The 20085-nt window shown below is 38.7% G+C and overlaps 1 protein-coding gene across 6 annotated transcripts in view; it reads left to right on the top strand.

Annotated features, from left to right (window-relative positions):
* The window catches only part of SMAP1 (small ArfGAP 1), a 158931-nt gene that overhangs the window by 54599 nt on the left and 84247 nt on the right, over positions 1-20085 (top strand). For 3 of the 6 annotated variants that reach the window (XR_002175183.3, XM_019929275.3, XM_019929276.3), the window contains exons 2-3: positions 1475-1608; positions 19633-19718. Coding sequence is in view for 4 of the 6 variants with exons in the window: in XM_019929275.3 (XP_019784834.1) it covers positions 1475-1608; positions 19633-19718 (220 nt within the window). In the remaining 2 variants the exon portion in view is untranslated. Of the gene's footprint in view, positions 1-1474; positions 1609-13637; positions 13759-19632; positions 19719-20085 lie in introns of all 6 variants that reach the window. The other 3 variants (XR_012324690.1, XM_073789341.1, XM_073789340.1) reach the window with 2 other exon arrangements.

The following is a 20085-nucleotide window of genomic DNA, read 5'->3' on the forward strand; positions in this document are numbered from 1 at the left end:
CGCGGTGCGCAGGCCTCTCGATATCGCGGCCTCTGTTGCAGAGCACAGGCTTCAGACGCGCAGGCTCAGTAATTGTGGCTCACAGGCCCAGTTGCTTCGTGGCATGTGGGATCTTCCCAGACCAGGGCTCGAACACGTGTCCCCTGCATTGGCAGGCAGATTCTGAACCACTGCGCCACCAGGGAAGCCCCCAAAAAGCTTGGTTTTTATTGATACCTCTTACTGTATTTTTTTTCATAATCAAGTGATTTATAGAAATCTGTTATATATAAGCTTCTGAATATTTGATATAATTTCCAGATAGTACTTTTATTTTCCATTTTACTTTAATTGTACAAGCAATATGTGAAGATAATCATAAGAGCATTTAAAATTATCAAGAAATAATACATTCAAAGATATGAAGAATAGTACAGCTGAGGCTTGTATTCTTGTATACTTAGGTGAGTTTCCCTACGGTGTTTTTCAGAGTTTTTTGACCATGATCCAAAGAGCTAACATTTTATAACACACCTTAGTTCATCTATAAGTTTTCTTAATCTCAGGGTTCTATCTGAGATTTATTCATGTTGATACAAGGCTTCTTGAGGCAGTCCTTGCTGTTTCTCATCCTACAATTAGTATTAATGGATTAAAAAATCCCCCCCCCCCCCAGTGTGTTGATTGCAAAATGGAAGTTGTTGTAGTTTTCAAGGGCATTTCCTCCTAATTACCAGTGAGGGTTTTTATGTGTTTATTGGCTGTACATTTCTTCTGAATTACTCATTTGTATCTTTTTGTCCATTTTTCTGTTTAGGTTGGTTGTCTGTTTCCTACTAATTTCTGTTTCATTTTTTAAAACCTCTTTGATTTTTACTTGTTGGTAATCTTTTAAGCAATACCCTACACATTTAATAAAGGACTTTTTACTGTGGGATATTACTACTCCTGGTTCAAATATGGTGAGTGAGTAAACTGTTCACATAAAGTAGTTTTAAATTCTTAGACAGATTTGGGGGGAAGCTGTTAGGAAAAGAAAATTAGTAAACTCATTAAGGTTCTTGAAGGTTGGTTTATAACCTTTCAGCACAGCCAAGACACACATCTTCTTAGCAAGCTGCTGCTGTGCCATTTGAAAATTTGAACGTGTGAATTCTGTAACCCTCCATTAATTACGATTGTATAAAGAACCAGAATGCTGCTTATATGCTGTTATATTTTATTTAATTTAATTAATTAATTAATTTATTTTTTGCAGTACGCAGGCCTCTCACTGTTGTGGCCTCTCCCGTTGCGGAGCACAGGCTCCGGACACGCAGGCTCAGAGGCCGTGGCTCACGGGCCCAGCCGCTCCGTGGCATGTGGGATCTTCCCGGACTGGGGCACGAACCCGCGTCCCCTGCATCGGCAGCCGGACTTCCAACCACTGCGCCACCAGGGAAGCCCTATTTTATTTTTTAATACTAGCCTTTCTCTGTTTCTTCTCTGTAATTAGGTCCTCGATGGGCTTCCTGGAATATTGGTGTGTTTATTTGCATCAGATGTGCTGGCATCCATAGGAATCTTGGGGTTCATATATCCAGGGTCAAGTCAGTCAACCTAGACCAATGGACACCGGAACAGATCCAGGTAAACATTCCCCTACCGAGAAATTATTGAAAATATTTAAAATGGATTTATAATCTTTAATCCTTCTTGCACCTAAGGATTAACATTGAAAAGTAGTATATTGAAATATGGATATGCCACATACAAAATTCGAGTGTTATCTGAATTGTCAGTTCACAGATGTGTATTTTTTCTTGGTTCTATAGTAAAGTCAGTTTTTAATCTATTTTTACCTAAAATGTTGATTTTGAAGTATTTAAAAAATAAATTTATTTTCCTTGTGCTGATGAAATTTGCAGGTATAATTCCATAGTCTGTTTTGCTTTGCTGTCAGTAGAGGGCGCCTGGGTAAAGACAAAGAACAGACCACCTCTTCCTGAGCGCTAACTGGAAGGCCTTCCCTTCTGTGCAGGGGTGGGTGTTCTCCATAGGCAGATAGGGCCGAGGGGTTGGAAGACAGCCCAGTTAGCAAATGTTCTCGTGACTGATTTGGGCTTGTTTCGAGCGGTTTAGCTTTTTAGAGAGAAATTTGTAATTTTAAGGGCTTGCCCTTTTTCCAGTGTGACAGTATTGAATCCTCAGAATCATACTTGCTAGTTCTTAAGGTTAATTGCTAATGTAAAAATGATTATTTCTACTGGTTTTATTTTATAGTTCACAGTGAAATTACACAACTTTTTCTCACGACCTTTTCAAATTACTTTTAGTCAGCATGAAGCCTAAATATACAGATATATGTAGTTGAACTTCAGTGATACACACACAAACCTCACAATCATAAAAGAACAAAAGTAACACAAAAATTGGCATGGGTTGGGTGGGGTGGGGTGGGGGTGGAAAGAATAGAATAGAATGCTGGGACGGTGTGGTCATTAAAAAACGATACATAGACTTGGTTAAAGGAAGTGAAATTTCTATATTGAAGACATATTTATGCCAAAGTAAGTTCCAGATGTAGCAAACATTTAAATATTAAAAAAAATTAAACCTCAAAAATACTCAAAGGAAAAAAAATAGAACAGAGATTTTTCAGGCCATAAAGTCAAGCATAATTTACTTAGTTTAGTCTTAGACTAGTTTTTGAACATTTTGCTGGCTAGAGCATAAAAGGAAATATGAAACCTTGTGTGTTTTCGAGATCCTTGAGGAGAAATTTTACTTGTTAATCAAGGAAGCAGAGCTTTTTGAACATTTTATATGAAGCAGTGTTCTTAGTAACATCTCTGTAGTAACTGTGGTGACAGATTTCATGACATTGTTTAAGTTGTTTTTAAGAAAACATGTAGCTTGAAAATGTAGCTTGGTGTTTGTAATGGATTATAGCGGTACAAAACATTCAAGACCCAGTGTATTGCCTTTTTAATGGTTCATTTCAGACTAAGGAGAAAACGTGAAATCCCTGGACAATTAAATTCTCCAGAAATATTATTTTTCTCGATTAGGCTGCTGAAAGGAGTTGAGTAGCAGGTTATTTGAAGTAGGCAGCTGTTCTTTTTTAATAGTTTAGAGCATAACTTCCCAAACAGAGGGCTGTAGTTCACTGGTTTTCTGTGGGATTGGTTATAGGTACAAAGTAAGATCCTATATTATTAAATGTGTAAGGATTTTGAAAGCAATTATTAAGTAACATACAGTCTTTGAAATGGTATTTGAACACATTTGCATGGTTCCAACTGTCAGCTTCTTCAGATAAGAATTACTGTTTTCGAATGCAAGATTTTTGATGAGTACTTCTCACAGAGGATGCTCTGTGGGCTCCGTAAGCCGTGGGGCTGCTCCTGCAGGTGAGGAGGGTAAAGGTAGGTGCACTCCTGCAAAATCAAATTGAGGAGACAATGAAGTTTCACTTTAAAGAAGAGCAGGGAAGCCTAACCACACGGACAGATCTTGTGGGGGCCTTGTCGGCGCTTGCAGGCAAAGCCAGAGTTGTTCTTCGGAAACTGGCCCTGGACTGCTGTGCGGTGAAGAGGAAGAAGTGGTTGGCCAAGACCCCAGGCTCCACACTGCAGAGCACAGGGGTTGTTTTAAGGCCGCTGGTTCTAGAGAGGCCGCAGAGCAAAGTGATTGAGAAAGTTGTCTCTGGAGCCAGATGGCCAGGTAGGCCTGGGCGGTGCTGACAGGACGCCCGAGCGCAGGTGCCTGAGCGCCCTTGTCTGCGAGGTGGGGTGGCAACTGTCCCCCTGCAGGGGCCGTGAGGACCAGCTAAGTTAGCGCAGGTAAAGCATTTACAACGGTGCCTGGCACGCTTTTTATTGAGGTATAGTTGATTTACAGTGTTGTGCTCTTTTTAGACGGGCACGTCTTGAACACTCAGTAACGCCGACTTGTCAGTTACCAGTAGGATTAGGCCATCTGTTCACTGTGCAGACCCTCGCTGTTGCTGCTCTGAGTATCTTTCTGATCTTAAGCTTCCCTAGTGAATCCGCTGTGATGAACTGGTTGCTAAACGTACTACTGAGTAAACAAACAAATGGACCCATTGTGTGGTATTACTGAGTATAGAAGAATTACTTTTTGAGAATATTTGTGAGAAGTAATTCACGTTTAGTGGTATTGGATGGTAAGGCATTCAGAGATGAGTGGTGAGGTAGTGGCATCCATTGTCTGTCGAGGTCACTCCTTATTCAGCTTTAAGCAGATCCTATTTCCTGTGGTGGTAGGTGTGTTCCTTACAATCCAATTCTATCCACCCTTGGCATTATTTATTTATTTACGTAAGAAAAAAAAAGAGGTATAATTACAGAGAGAATCCAGATAAAAGTGAGTTTTACGTACCTTGGCAGATGTCTTTATAGTCGTCCACCTGTATCCTCGGGAGGTTGGTGCCAGGACCCCCACGGACACTGAAATCCGTGGACGCTCAAGTCCTTTACCTGAAATGGAGTTCCTGGACACGGGGCCGCGCATGGGCAGAGCTGACTGTGTGCGTCAGCAGAATCCCGGTACAGATACTCTGAGCGCGTCCATCACTAGGGAGAGGTTCCTTGTGTCCATATCTAGTCAGGACCCCCCCAGGGGCAGCCGCTGCACTGATTTCTGTTCCCTTAGGTTGCTGTGCATTGGAACTTTTGTCTTTTGGAGTCTGTTCTTATTAACTCTGAGTCTAGGTTCAGATTGGGGAAAGTGAAGATCGCAGTGTGATTTAGTGTTCCATATCTTTACGGTGTAAGAATTTATTTAGCATAGAAACTGCTTGGGCGATACTTGCTCACAGAGTAAGAGAAATGCTTTCACTGTGTGTCGTCAGTTCTGCTCTGGGTCTTCCCCACCACCTGGACATGTCATGGGGATCGTGTCTCTCATTTTCAGAGATGATACTCCGTTTTGGTTTTATTTATTTATTTTCTGTATTTTATAAGTAAATGTGGAAACATCTAATCTCTGAGCCCCGTCACCCTGTTGAATAAAAGTGGTTTTTGTTAACATACTAAGTTTTGCCTCAGGACTTCTTATCAACTGATATTATATATACATACATCATATTTATGTCAGTTATTTATATGTTTGTGCGGCAGTCAGTGTTTAGGGCATCTGTCATGTTATAGCTGTGTTAGTATTGCTGTATGCTTACTTTTAAAAGAAAATAATTTATCTACCAAAACTTATTTGTATTTTGGTAGAATGGAAATAGAGTTATTCACCTTAAATTTTAATAAAACAGGTTTTTTAATAGTGGTTCATAGATTAAATGTCTTTGATCTTGGGTTTATTGTTGGGTACTTCTCAAATTTTTGGAAAGGATCAATGTTTCAATACTTTTATAAATACTATAGCTTTTCTTTTAAATTTTGTACTGGTTCATCAACTCCACGTCTTGATTACCATTTTTCCCCATTATTTAAAAATTCTTTATTATTCATTTTCCAGTGTCTGTATTGAATGAGTTAAAATAAAGAATACAGTAAACAACAAGGTCATACTGCATAGCACAGGGAACTATATTCAATATCCTGCAAGAGACCATAGTGGAAAAGAACATGAAAAAAATTACATATATATATATGTATAACTGAGTCACTCACTTTGCTGTGCTGAGTGACACAACAGTGTAAATCAGCTGTACTTCAATAAAAAAGGTAAATTAAAAAAAAGAAATGGGGATTAAAAACAATGAAGAGTAAAGTTTCTTAGCTCACTTTGTAGATAGTCGTGTAAATTGTGTTGTCCAATAAAACACCTTAGTGAGACTTTGTCCATAGTGGAAAGTATACTACGTATATTTGGTGTTTAAATTGATAACTTTTGGACCACTTTTAATATTTTATGTATCTATAAATCTTTTAGTAATTGTCTTTCACATGCTCTTTGTTTTACTACTTACTAGTGTCATTTATTGATATGGTACTTGGTATTTGTTTGGAAACACCAAGATAACACAACTAAAATGTATTCATGTATAAAATATATCCAGTCTCCCTAGGCATAGTGGACTTGCCTTCAACATTTTGTAGGCATTTTCCCTTCCGTGTCTTTATAGCTTTACCATTTGTGCTTTAGCTCTGGACTACACTTTGGACTAGAGGGAGGGGTCTTTGAACCCAGCTCACCTCACATCATCGTTTACTGTTACAACAGAAGAACAGAAGCTCTCCTCTCATTTTCTGTCCACCCATCCTCTGAATGTTTCCGATCTGACTTCCAGCTATTTGTTCTCTTGTTCTAGGGGCAGGGTGGAGGAAGGTGGTGGGTGCTGGTTTCCCTGCCTTTATTTTCATTCTCAGCCTTCCTTCCTGCTTTTCCAACTAATTAAAAAAATTATGTTCATTTGGGGACATCTTTTTTTTTTTTTTTTTGCAGTACGTGGGCCTCTCACTGTTGTGGCCTCTCCCGTCGCGGAGCACAGGCTCCGGACCCGCAGGATCAGCGGCCATGGCTCACGGGCCCAGCCGCTCTGCGGCATGTGGGATCTTCCCGGACCGGGGCACGAACCCGTGTCCCCTGCATCGGCAGGCGGACTCTCAACCACTGCGCCACCAGGGAAGCCCCTGGAGACATGTTTAAACTCTTTCCTCCTCTTTGAAACATGCTGCCTCACTCCCGCCTTTCATAAAAGTTTCGCCTTGTACCCTCTGACCCCCACAAACAACCCTCAACTCTGTTGTGCTCCTTTACTCGCTGGTTTGCTTGTTCACCAGTTAGCGTTTACCAGGTACTAGCTCTTACCTTCCTTTAGCAGCTGAATTTCTTGAGTAAGGTCTTTACCTGCTATTTCATTTCTTTACCTGACTTTTGCCTCTGCTAGCTCATTTTTATTCCCGTCACTCTGATGAGTTTGCGCTCACAAAGAGCACAGTCACTCCTGTGGCCACGCCCAGCTCTCCGCCCACCTCCGCCTTGGACTCCCTGCTTCCCTGACACTCATCGCTGCCTCCTTGAAGCTTTTTCTTTAAAGTTACTATCCTCATCTTTTGTTTTGTTTTATTATTTAGGCGCTGTATTTTTTTTTCCTGTTTCTTTTTCTGCTTTTCCCTCCTGCTGGAGACTTGATACAGTTTTGTCTTTAGCCTTTTTGCTCTTCTGTCTTTCTCCATGTGGAAAACTCAGTTACTCTCATGGGTTCAGCCGGTATTTTTCAGTGTAGATGATTTTTCCCTCTCTTTCCAGTAGTGACTTCTATAGAGTTTCAGTTCTTCTTTTAGATTGTCTGTTCGACACTTTGGTATTCATGGATTCATCATGCCTTAAGAAACCTTGGATATCCTTGGCATGAAGTAATTGGTAATTTTCCCAAGTGTGTTTGGTAAGGCTGGAGTTAGCCCGTTAGGTTGATTCCAAGGCACTGGAATTTCAACATGGTTTTACATTATCTACTCATATTTGTATATTGAAGAACTCTTGTGAAGTAATTAAAAACCTTGTTGCTGTGTGAAAAATGTTTTGCATAAAACATAGAAAGCTGACTGCTAATGCAATGATAGAAGTTAAGAGAAAGGAATAGATGTTACCCGGCATGGATTTTTTTTTTTTTTTTTGCTAGATAACATGATGCATTTGAGTAGAATAAAGAACAGAATATCAGAATTAACAGCTGCTCTTTAACAATATAAACAGAACCTCTAGCTGTTTCATATGGAAACAGGAAAAAAGGATTTATGAAATTGTTTCAGTGTTTCATTATGGAAAATCTTGCCCACAGTCATAGTAATTAATGTGTATGTTTGTAAATGTTAAGATTGGTAGATGTCTATTTACCTGTAGCTTGGTACATCGAACATTTAAATAATCATCTGGTTATCCAGACTGGCTTTCTTTTCTGTGCCTTTGTATTCCATCAGTTCTTAATTTTTTCGTTGTTTCTGTTGCTTTCCATTTTCCCCCCTTTTCTCCGCATGTTCTAATATACTTGTAAAATTCCAAAAATACGGCAGCCATAGGGAGTCTAACTTAAGCTAGTGTGTGGAAGTTCCAAGGTAACATATGCAGGTACTAGAAGGCAGTGCTTTTCAGCATTTCAAGCCGCCCCAAACTGAAATTGATTGCCTTGGAGAGTAGTCAGTTTACCATCACCGGGTGGTTTGTGCCAAGGCTGGACGAGCACCTGGAGGTGTGTAGCTGGGCTTCAGGCATTGGGTGGCAGGTGGGGAGAAGTTTGGACGACTGAAGTCTCTTCCATGCTTGAGATTCTTTGATTGTATGCCCGGTCCTCTTTGGTTACCACAGCAGTTCAAAATACATTTTCATTATCTGTGTTAGAATAAAGACGGTGAATCACAGTTAGAGATGTGATTCAACTTTTTCCAAAAGTCAAATTCCACCCCAGAGGATAAAAATGTTCTGAACTCTTCGGTAATTCAAAAGAATGTGACAAGATTATTGGGTTAAGTCTGAAAGACGGGTTCTAAAAATGTTTTGGACGAACTTTTTTGCCCTTCATATTTTCTTTCATAAAGAGAAAATCACTAGCTAAATAAATAGGTATAGATTTCTATGATAACCTTGTCATTCCCGGAAAAACCTACTGTAAGGTAACTTGGTGTAGCCTTTAGTTTAATTTGGCAATAGATGTGTCATAGCATTGACCTGCTTGTCTTAATTTAAACTTTTGATTTTTCTTAGAAAAGGGTTTTTCCTAAGGAAGCTACTAACATCATGGATTTCTGGCTAATCTTCCTCAGTAAGCTTTGCTGTATTCTGTCACCTCAGCTTGAATTCCTGATCAGGCCAAATCAGGGAGGATAGGCAAAAGGGACTTGATAGTTACTTTACTCTGTAGGTAGAAAAGCAACTAAAATGACAGGTACTTTTTATGTTGTGGTCATGTTGTGTGCATCCTCAGTGGTAAAATTTGGGTGTAAAAGATTTAAGAGTTGGGGATGAAAGTGCCTGAATACACTGAAGTTTTCTCCTCTTTCACTTTCTGGCATAGTACGTTTTGGATGGAGTTACGATAAACTTTATTCTCTAGAAGCGTATTAATTTTGTGAAATGGAACGACTTGTAGTTGATGTTAAGTTCAGCCTCCTGTGAGCTCCCTCTGCCGTCTTTAAAAAAATGGAAACTGGGAACTAGAGTGTTGTTAGGCGATCAGAACTGAAATTTTCCTCGAATCATGCGGTTGTGCAGGTTTGTTTTACTTGGAGCAGGATCCAAGGATGTATCACATTGATCCTTTCTCCGGGCCTGGTGTTAGCTCTTGGTGAGTAATTAAATTGTCAGTTCCTTGCAAAAAATGGCATTATGGCACCGTCTTAAGTCTTCAGGTGCAGGTGAGATAAGGTATTATGTTTTCCTGGGAGTTCTGCAGAGGAGAAGGATGCATTAAATAAAACATATTATTAACAGTAATCTTACCTGTGTTTTTAAATGAGGCTACTAGCACATGTAAAACACTAACTGGCTCATTATCTTTCTGTTTCCCAGCGGTGGTGTAGATGTGTCGCGGCTGTTATGCGGTCGTCTGGAGCCACTGCAGCCCTCTTTTGCTTGATGTTTGCATGATCTGTCTTCTTTCGTGCTTTTATGTTTGACCTGTCTCAGTCTTGAAATATAAGAGGTTTCTTTTAGACAGGAAATGCCTGTATGTGGTATGCTCTTCCAATATGTAGTTTCAAATTTTTTGTTTCAGTGACTTTTTAAAAACTAGTTTTTTAGTATCGTGTTTCCTTGTTTGAATTTCCTTTTTCAGTGACTCTTACCTGGCTGTTGGGTCTTCATTGCCTGACTCTATTACTTGTCACTTTCTCTTCGATCCTTTTCATTACTTTTTTTTTTTATTAAAATTTTTTTCTTCTTTTGCTTCTCCAGTTTTCTTAGACCGTTGTTTGCTGTGTTTATTTGTTCTGGTCATCTATTTGATTTCATATTCATTTCTGAAATATTTTTTTCTTTTATTTCTAATTCTTTTCCTGAGTTCTCGTTTTAATTCTGCATGTTTCTAATTTCTGATTTAGTTGTTCTTTCATAACACCACGTCCTTAAACTCATTTTACATATTCTTTCGTATTTTGTATTTATGTCTTTTAGCTTTAGCTTAGAATTAGTAGGCTACCGTTTTGATCTGTTTCCTGGGTGTATTTGTTCTCGTGTGGCTTCACTGTCAGAGACATTGTTCCACGTCTTATTCTTCTTTTCTGATAACTTTAATGAGACTTGACCTTGATTTGTTTTCCGTTGATCATCTTTATATGACATGGGTTTTTCATTACCTTTAAAAGGAACTCATATTCAAGATAGCTTTTCTAACCTCACAGACCTCTCTCCTCTGTTGTTTTCACATGATGTTTAAAAAGTAAAACCACTTGTCTTCTGAGATGATCGCTCTGTTCCCTTCTCCCACTTTTATCTGGACCTTCTCGTCCTTTATCTCCATTATTTCTGTCCTGCTCCGTTTTGAATTACTCAGTGTAGGGCCCTGTCCTGGAAGGGAGATCTGATGGTTCCTCATGGGAGCGCCTCCCCATTCCCAGCTTCTTGCACTTCCTTGCTCTTCGGGTGGGTAAAATCCCTTTCAGCTTCATCTGCTTTCTTCACGTTGGTTCACAGCAGTTTCCAGTTTGTATTTCTCCACTGTCTTAGTGTTCTGTTCTCAGATCCATCTGACACCTCATTAGCTGCAGGCAGGTCTAGTGGTCATTATGCCTCGTCCTTACCTGATGGCATCTCGGGATTTGTGGGGATCCTCCATCACCAAATTTCAGTGTGAATATTGTGCATGGGTTTTGGTGTTTTTAATCTAGTACTTCTTTTTCTTTTTTTTTGTAAGAGCTTCAGAAACTGTCACTGCTGTTACAGAAGTGTAATAATAAAACTGTCGAGTGAAGTAAGTCAGAAAGAGAGAGACAAATACCGTATGCTAACACATATATATGGAATTTAAAAAAAAAAAAATGTCATGAAAAACCTAGGGGTGAAACAGGAATAAAGACACAGACTTACTAGAGAATGGACTTGAGGCTATGGGGAGGGGGAAGTGTAAACGGTGACAAAGCGATAAAGAGGCATGGACATATATACACTACCAAACGTAAGGTAGATAGCTAGTGGGAAGCAGCCGCATAGCACAGGGAGATCAGCTCGGTGCTTTGTGACCGCCTGGAGGGGTGGGATAGGGAGGGTGGGAGGGAGGGAGACGCAAGTGGGAAGAGATATGGGAATATATGTATATATATATAACTGATTCATTTTGTTGTGAAGCTGAAACTAACATACCATTGTAAAGCAATTATACTCCAATAAAGATGTTAAAAAAAAAACAGTTAATCACAAAAAAAAAAATAAAACTGTCACTGCTGTTACAGAAGTGTAATAATAATAATGACAAATAATAAATATTATTTGTCATTCCCATGACAAATAATATTTAATAGAATAAAATTGTCATTAAAAAAGCTAATTTGAAGCTCTCCATGATTTAACCACATTTGACCTGTATATGTTAGAACATTGTTTAACCTCTCAAGGTTTTGACCCTTAGATAAATTTCCATAGGGCTTTATATAAACAGACACATAATAAACTTTCAGTTCACAATTCTTGGTATACACTTATTCAGGAGACCCCTGGTCAAACAACTTTTTTCTTATTTTGTGGGAGGACTCATTATAATTCCATCAAACTGATGAAATTTCTCAAATTGTGGCCTCATGTACACATTTAACTTTTTTTTTTTAATTGTGTATCCATTTTACAGATTTTCTGCAATGGCCCATATTCTCATTGTATTTTTTAATTTTATTTATTTATTTATTTATACAGCAGATTCTTATGAGTCATCAGTTGTATACACATCAGTGTATACATGTCAATCACAGTCGCCCAGTTCAGCACACCACCACCCTGCCGCTTTCCCTGCTTAGTGTCCGTACGTTTGTTCTCTACATCTGTGTCTCAGTTTCTGCCTTGCAAACCATATGACTGAGATTCAACTTATGCCACCTCCTTGCCAGGATCGTTAAATGTGTCCTCAAAGAAGCAGAGTAAGGTGGCAGCACAGTGCTGGGTTTATCTATTACCTGATGTGCAGAGTGAGGTGAAGAAAGAAATGTGATACTGTCTATAGCAAAATTTAATCTGTGAAGTTTAATAGGATGTTTGCATTTTAAACAATCCACTGGGGGAAAGGTCACATTTATTTTGAATCTGAATGTGCACGATTGTGATTTTTCTCTTGATTTTATTGTTTTTGAGGTTAAACTTTTAAAAATATCAGTAATGCTTTTTAGAGTTCCCTTTTCCTAGTGACTGGCTATAGTTCTTGGCTCAAGTCACTCATTAACCCTATTAATTCCGTACTATCTAGGTGGGACTGAGTGTAACCAAAGAAATCACAAGCTACTTGAAGATAAGGGCTTCTATCCCATAGGCAGTGCTCTACTGGGTAGGAAGTTGTTGAGTGGCAGTGAATGTAGAATACCTGTGTGAGTGGATCATGTGGGAACAATTATTGTTAATTTCATTGCACACAGTATTTTAGAGGCGAGGTTGCTTCTCTTCCTGCTTTGTGTGAATGTAAGATGATCGAGAATAGCAGGTGTGGTCAGGGCGCTGGCCTGGGACTCTGTAGACCTGGGCTTGGGGTTAGGCTTTGTTGGCTAAATGACGGGCCATCTTCAGCAAGTTACTTAGTAGTGGCTCCTTTTTTTCCCTTAAAAAAAAAAAATACCCTCAGTGTCTAGTGATATCATAAGTTCTAAACATATCTTTTAAATGTCTCATTACCTTTTGACAGTGACCTTTATGTATTAATTTCTAAAAGCATGCAGCAGTGTGCAGAGGGCCTTCTAGGCAGAAAGATAGAAAACGTGTCATATTTGAGAAAGTAAGGTAGTTATCGGGTGCAGTTGTTGTATGTGCATAGGGGGTGAAGGTGGAAGTTGTAGGCAGGGGCTGGTTTGGCCTTGATCCTGTGAGGGATGGGGGATGGGGAGAGGGACAGCCTACGAGCTCTTAACGTGTTCTCAGTTGAAGAGCGACACCTAACGTTATGTTCCTTTTAAGAACATAAATCCAAGGGGCTTGTTCCTGCAGTGGCCTAGGCAGTGGGTGACTAGATCTTCAGCTGAAGTAGTGGCAATGAGGTTGATTAACGGGATAAATCTACAAAAATATTAAAGTTAGAATCACAAAGACTTCTGACAGAAGGGGCAAGAGTCCAGATGACTCCTGAGCTGGGCCTTAAGCACCTAGGACGAAAGTAGTGGTTTATCCCTGGACTTCAAATCGTATGATTTCATAGTAAGTAGAGATGACAGAAGACTGTAATGTGAAACTTTTCCAGTTTTGTCATAACAATGTTTAATTTTATTGCTTAAAAAAAATTCATTCTCTGAATTTGTAGCAACTTAGCCAATGCTGCAACTTATGAATCAAGATCTGAGAATATCTAGAAACTGTGAAAAATAGGAAAACTGGTACCTCTGATTCCACATCATCATTTAACAATTTTAATGTTTAAATACGTGTGGTTTACTTACTTTGTTCTTAAAAACAATTAAAACAGAAAGAGATCAACTCCCCTAAAACGCAATTTCATGAAAACTGAAGGAATGGACTCTGTATTAAATATTTCCAAAGAGCTCCTGAGACCAAAAACAGTGGCCCTTCTTTTCCAGCAGCTGGAACCCAAAAGATCTTGAAACCAGTCCTGAAAAGCTTGCTCCTATGCAAGAAATCCTGGTGGCTTTTGAGAGGAAGATAGAGAACTATTCTGGGAAATTTCAAGTGGTAGTAGAGGTGAGTCACTGACGTGAAGAATTGCCAGGGACTACAATTTCTCTGTTTAATTATGAGGTTTTAAAATATATACATACACACACACACGCACGCACGCACGCATGCACGCACGTTCAGCTAAGGCAGTTTGAAATGTTAGTCTTTGTGTTCTACAAATTTTAATGAATAGAAAATAGAGCAAGTGGTGCTCCCTCTCCCGCACAAAACCACATACATGGAAATCTTAAGAAGCAAAAACTAATAGTTGAAAGTTTAATGATGTCATCTTCAGCAACAGTAATGAAGGTAATGATACTGGGAAAACACCTGGCATGTAAATGCCATATTTATATTTTGAATGTATTCTGACTGTGAGATATTCTTGGATGGGATTTGTTAAATGTATTAATTTTATTCGATCATAACGTCTCGGATTGTCAGGAGACCCTGTTCTCTTAGTGGAGGTGGAGGGCCCTAGTGAGAGGAGGTCTCCTTGCTCTGAGTCACATGCTGCTTGGATCCCTGGCTAAGCTCCCTCTGGATGTATTTTATTTAGGAACAGTGTAGGATTAATGAAGCCCCCCTCTAACTCTTTTATTGTGTTGGGGAGTGGGAAACATATGGACACGGTACAAACATCAAAGGGTACAGAAGGTGTAAAATGGATGGTCTCCCTCCCATTTTTGTCCCTCAGTCATCCAGTGTCCCTCTGTAGGAACAAGCCTGTTTTTCAGTTTCTTGTATATTCTTCCTGAGATGTTTTATGCATATATACAGACATACAGGTGATACACATTTTTAGCTATTTTCATATTCTTACACAACAATCTTTTGACCTGGGAGTAAGAGTCTTCTCTCTCCCACCCCTGTCTATTTCTCAGAAAATGGGTAGAAGTGTTTTAATTTACATAGTTTTTTACCTTTTTTTCCTCCAGATTTAGCATAGACCTGTAGCGTATTTCCATGACATGCTAATGTGTAAGATTCTATTGATTATTTTGATGTTTTGCATTTTTGCCATTGGGAATTTAGAAGATCTAATTGCCACATTGTAACCTAGTCATTTGCAACAAAGCAATTAGTAATCTCAGTCCTTTGTTTTGTAGCTGTTATTCTTTTTTTCCACTTATTCCATTTTTAAAAATAGCCAGTAAACCCCAAAGGGCAAGTCAGTATACACATAAAAATTTATGAAAACTATGCAGATAGCTTCCTGAAACAGTCCATTAATGTGGGTTTCAGTTTGCTCATAAATGGTTGTTGCTGAGAGAGAGAAAGTACAGGAGACGCTCCAGGGACACTTGGGGTAGGTGCTGAGCAAAGGGGAGGGCGCACAAGGTGAAGGAGAGGGGAGGCCCAGGCGCCTGGCTCCTAAACACAGACCCAGGCCCTGGGCTGGACTGCGCTGGGTGTGCGGGCTAGGGCAAATAGGAGCAGCCTGCCCTGGAGTAGTGGCTTCACGTAGTTACATTCCACACCCCAGGAGTTTGGAAGGTTAAAGAAAAGAAAAAATGTGACAGATTTTATTCTCAGGAGAATGAATCATTGAGTTGGAACTTCTGGTGGCCTGTTACTTATCTTGTCTTTTATTATTTCCTGATATTGACAGTGACAAACTTGGGCACACTTTGTTTCTGTATGTTCCTGTTGCCTTTTATCTTTGCATTCATTTCATGGCCCTTTTTGCAGTAAAACTGTTTTTGTGTGCTGCTTAATTACCATGTTTTTCCACTGGAGATGCCCCATTGACATAAAACAATGCCTTTTTTTTTTAAACATACACAGTAGTGTTACATAAAAATAAAATTTCCTATTACATTTGTTTGCTTATTGATTATGCCTTTTAAAAATCTATTCCCACTTTTTTTTTTTTTTTTTTAGTTTTTGGGTATGTTTATTAAATTACACAATCCAATAACTAAATGCCAATTAAAACTTTAAATTGACAACCTCAGTTCTCTTTAGTCTCTGTAAAACGTTAAAAAGTTTAGAACTCTTTTAGAATATAAGATTTATTGTTTTCTTTCTTTGTTTTTTTTTTGTGGTATGCGGGCCTCTCACTGTTGTGGCCTCTCCCGTTGCGGAGCATAGGCTCCGGACGCGCAGGCTCAGCAGCCATGGCTCACGGGCCCAGCCGCTCCGCGGCATGTGGGATCTTCCCAGACCGGGTCACGAGCCCGTGTCCCCTGCATTGGTAGGCGGACTCTCAACCGCTGCACTACCAGGGAAGCCCAGTTTTATTGTTTTTTAGTGCAAAAACTGAGACTGGGTGATATGTTGTCTACTTAGAAAGTTTCAGAAATAGAAATGCTTCATCTTCATTAGATTGTGATGACAATGTGTTTAGCCCATAGAGGCTTTTCAGCATTTTGATTCAAACAGTATTTTTAAAAATTGAATCTCAAGTGATGTGTGAGGCTTTGGGCAACTGTTGTTCTGTGTACTGGATTGTGGGGGAGAAACTGAAAGCACTCAGATTATGAGGACAAGTGCTTTTAATAGTGGGCTTTGGGATTCTTAAGTGTGTCCTATTATACCATTTCCAGGTGAAGCCTTGCTTTGCGGTTATAATGGTGGTGGTTTTGGATGAAGATCGTTCATTTATATACAATATAAAATTCATCTTTCTAGGACCATATAAAGTATAAAAGGAGGACAGATTGAATTTAATAGGCATAGTAAATAACAATTTTTAAATATGTCCTGCCTAAATGGCATTTATCATAACTGCGGAGTACACATTTCACTTATTCTTCAATATATTAATATATTTTTTCTTAAAGTAAAAATGAATGTTGACTTTGTATTTCATCTATTCTTACAATGGTTTGTCAAGAATATCAATACATTTCTGCTCACTGGATGCTTGCCTTGTTTTTAAAAAATCAGTTTTGAGATGAAGTATAGTTTACTATGTAAATAAATATCTCTTTTAAAATATTTTTAAAACTCTGTAACTGATTCCTTGAATTACCCAGCAGGGAACCTCTTTGTGCTTGTTTCCTCATCTGTAAAATGAAAACTGAGCCGCTAAAGCAAAGAGCCTGGTGTTCATGAGCCCTGCGTGACATGGTCCCTAGTTCCATTGGCTGCAGCCTGAGGTGTCTAGACTGCCAGTGGCCGATGTTGGTTCTGTCGAGTTTAATTCTAATGGAGACTCCTGGGCCTGTTACTTAACATCTTGCAGCTTCAGTTTCCTTTCCTGTCAAATTAGGGTAATAATACCTAAATCAGGATTTTAAAAACTTTGAAATGGCATATATATAAGCAATTTATGTATTATAATATATATGCAATTTATATATTATATATAATACATCTAATTTATAATACTATATTATTTATATATATTAATAAGATATTGAGGCTAATGCTTGTTATTGTAGCTGTTAGGCTGTTTCATTATTTTCTTCTGCCAATTACCAGAATTTGCTCTTAAGTCCAATAGAAAAAATTTTCACGTGTTCTGTAGGGCCCTTGCCTGTAGTGTCTTGACACTCTGAGGACAGGTAGTTTGTACCACACTCCTATCACCTTCCAGGAATGCCAGCTCCTGTTGTTTTTTTCTCTTCACTCTAACCATCTCCAGTGGCTGAACCAGTTTCATCTCCAGTAATCCTTTCATTGCAGACTTTCCTTCCACCCTACTCTGTTCTACTTTTTAGAAACTTAGAAATTATTTGAGCTTACTAGTGTCTTCCTTCTCCTTACAAAATGATCTCTCTACATCCGTGATGTTATTGAATCCTTGTTTCCCCCAGTCCCAGCTAACAGAGACACGCACACACACACGAGCACCTGCGTCAGGTCACTTTTTGGCAGTGGTCTGCTGTAGAAATGGCTCATAATTTCACATCACTTCTCCCTTTCAGATTTTATACCTTTTTTTCCTCCTGTCTAACTGTGATGGATAGCATCCGTAGAACAAAATTAAATAATTTGGTACAATGTACATGTATGCCTTGTTCTTAATTTTTTATTTTGCCAAAATAAAATATTAATGACCTATATTAAAGAGAATATTTATATAAAATGTATAGAGTCATATTTATTGAAATAAGATAATATCACTGATTGTAAGAAACAACTACATTTTATGGACTAATTAGAAAAAAATGATCACTTACAAGACACGATCAGTTGTAAGATGCATTTCTACTTCATGAATGTTATAATATGAAGAAAAATGTAACTTTGGATCAATGAGATATGGCAGGTATAGCAGATACTGTTTTTAGTCTTACTAAATTTTCTGTTAAAATTTTTATGTACTCTTGTTTGTGTGTTAGAAACTTCAGGTTTTCTTATTTTTGTAGTTTCTGTGAGCTGTATCTAAGTTACTTTTTGCTTCATTGCATATATTATGCACACTTTCTCTTGGTCTCGTTCTTTCCAAATATTTGATGCCTTTATGATGACGTGAGTTGGTCGTCTCTACTACTGAATTCCCATGTGCCCCCGCACAAAGAGGCGGCGTCATTGAATGCTTGCGATGGAAAACAGGAAGGGTTAGCAGTCCTGAAAGTCTCTCCGCTCTCTCCGCTCTTCTCCCCACTCAGAGGATTGTTCCCTAGCCCTCCTCACACTGACTGACTCCATGCTACTGTGCCTCATGACACGGGGGAGCCCTTGGCCTACTCTCTTCTCTCCAGAGCTAAATAGCAAAACATTTTCTTGTTTTTCAGCTTACTATCCCTTAATGTTTCCCAGCCCTTTATTACTTCACTTTCTCATCATCTCTAGAGGAATGACTTAGAAATCTCGTTTACCCTGAAAGAATTCTTATGTTGAGGTTGGGTGGTGTAGGTATCCAGAAACGGGTTTACATTAGTAGCTTGCATGACTTAGAACTCTCAGCTGGGAGAAAAGTCACTGTATTTTTTTATCTGAAGGAAGGTGGTTCTGTATCCCCTTGAGGGCTACAAGCCAAGGATGACATCTAGTGATCTGTTAAGCCTGGATTGTCTTCTTAGGGACACGGGGTGGGGGGTGTGTGTTTAGGAAATCAGGGGAAAAAGGAATTTTAAAAGCAGATCTTTCAACCAGTTAAAACATTTTAGGGAACTTAAGCTCCCTGAAAATGATGTAAAATAGTGATAGAGTAATGTTTTGTTTGTAAATGTTAGTTCAGTTTCTAATGTAATAGAACATCCTGGAAGTACTCTTTGGTTAGTCCTTACTCATAGGTGATCCAGAAACTTAAGTTAATAATCATTTCAACCAGTTTAATTATCTTATGCCTCCTTAGCAATGTTTCTTACTCTTGGGGTTGATAGATTTTAGGGAGAGTCCTGTGAACTCCTGAACTTGTATGTAAAATTTGGCCATTAGGCACAGTTTTTTGGTAGCGAGAGGAGGATCCATAGCTTTTGGCAGAATCTTAAAGAGATTAATAACCCCAAAGAAGTGAATCCACTTCTGTTGTGTTCTCGGGCGGCCCTATTTCTGCCTCACTGCTCTCCATTGTGGCCTTGGTTGTAAATCATGAAAACCTCAGAGTATTTTGAAGCCTAAAACAAAGAAAATTTGATCTTGACTTATTGGCCTTAGAAATGGCAGTGTTGTTCAAGTGGTACATTTAAAACAATAGTAATACCACGAACTGCCAGGGAATCCACTTTTAGGAAGTAGTGAGTGTAAATGAAGGTGGTATTGTAGTCACGGAAAAAGACATTCAAAAACTGCAGATCCACGTATGTTGAAGACGTGTGAAGGATTAAAACTATGCTTCTGTTTTGAACTTGAGTAATTAATTTCATAGTTGTGATTTAAATTATTTTTCTAAAGAATATGTATTGGAAATGATAAATGTCTGGTGTTTGTATGTATGTGTGTATAGGAATTACTTTTTAATGTTTATATGAGTAATGAAAATATGTGATTTTTTTATTATAGTGCATGCAAGATATGGGAAATACTAAAGCAAGACTACTATATGAAGCCAATCTTCCAGAGAACTTTCGAAGACCACAGACAGATCAGTATCCTTTAACATTTCTTTATTGTGGGGTTTAAAAGAATCAGCTCATTTTTATAGTTCATATTTTAACTTTGTATTGAATATTTAGGAAGATATGACCTTTATCATACTGTTGGTCATGAAAAATAGAAATTGATTTGCCCTGAGCTATGCTTTGTATATGGTAAGTTTTTAATAGGAATCTGGTAATACATGATCTATATAGTATTTTTATGTAATTATTATTAAGTATAAAATATTATAACTGATTCCTCTTTTTTTTTTTTTTTTTTTTTTTTGCGGTATGTGGGCCTCTCACTGTTGTGGCCTCTCCTGTTGCGGAGCACAGGCTCCGGACGTGCAGGCTCAGCGGCCATGGCTCACGGGCC

Source organism: Tursiops truncatus, chromosome 12 (genome assembly GCF_011762595.2).
Source record: "Tursiops truncatus isolate mTurTru1 chromosome 12, mTurTru1.mat.Y, whole genome shotgun sequence".
Lineage (NCBI taxonomy): Eukaryota > Metazoa > Chordata > Mammalia > Artiodactyla > Delphinidae > Tursiops > Tursiops truncatus.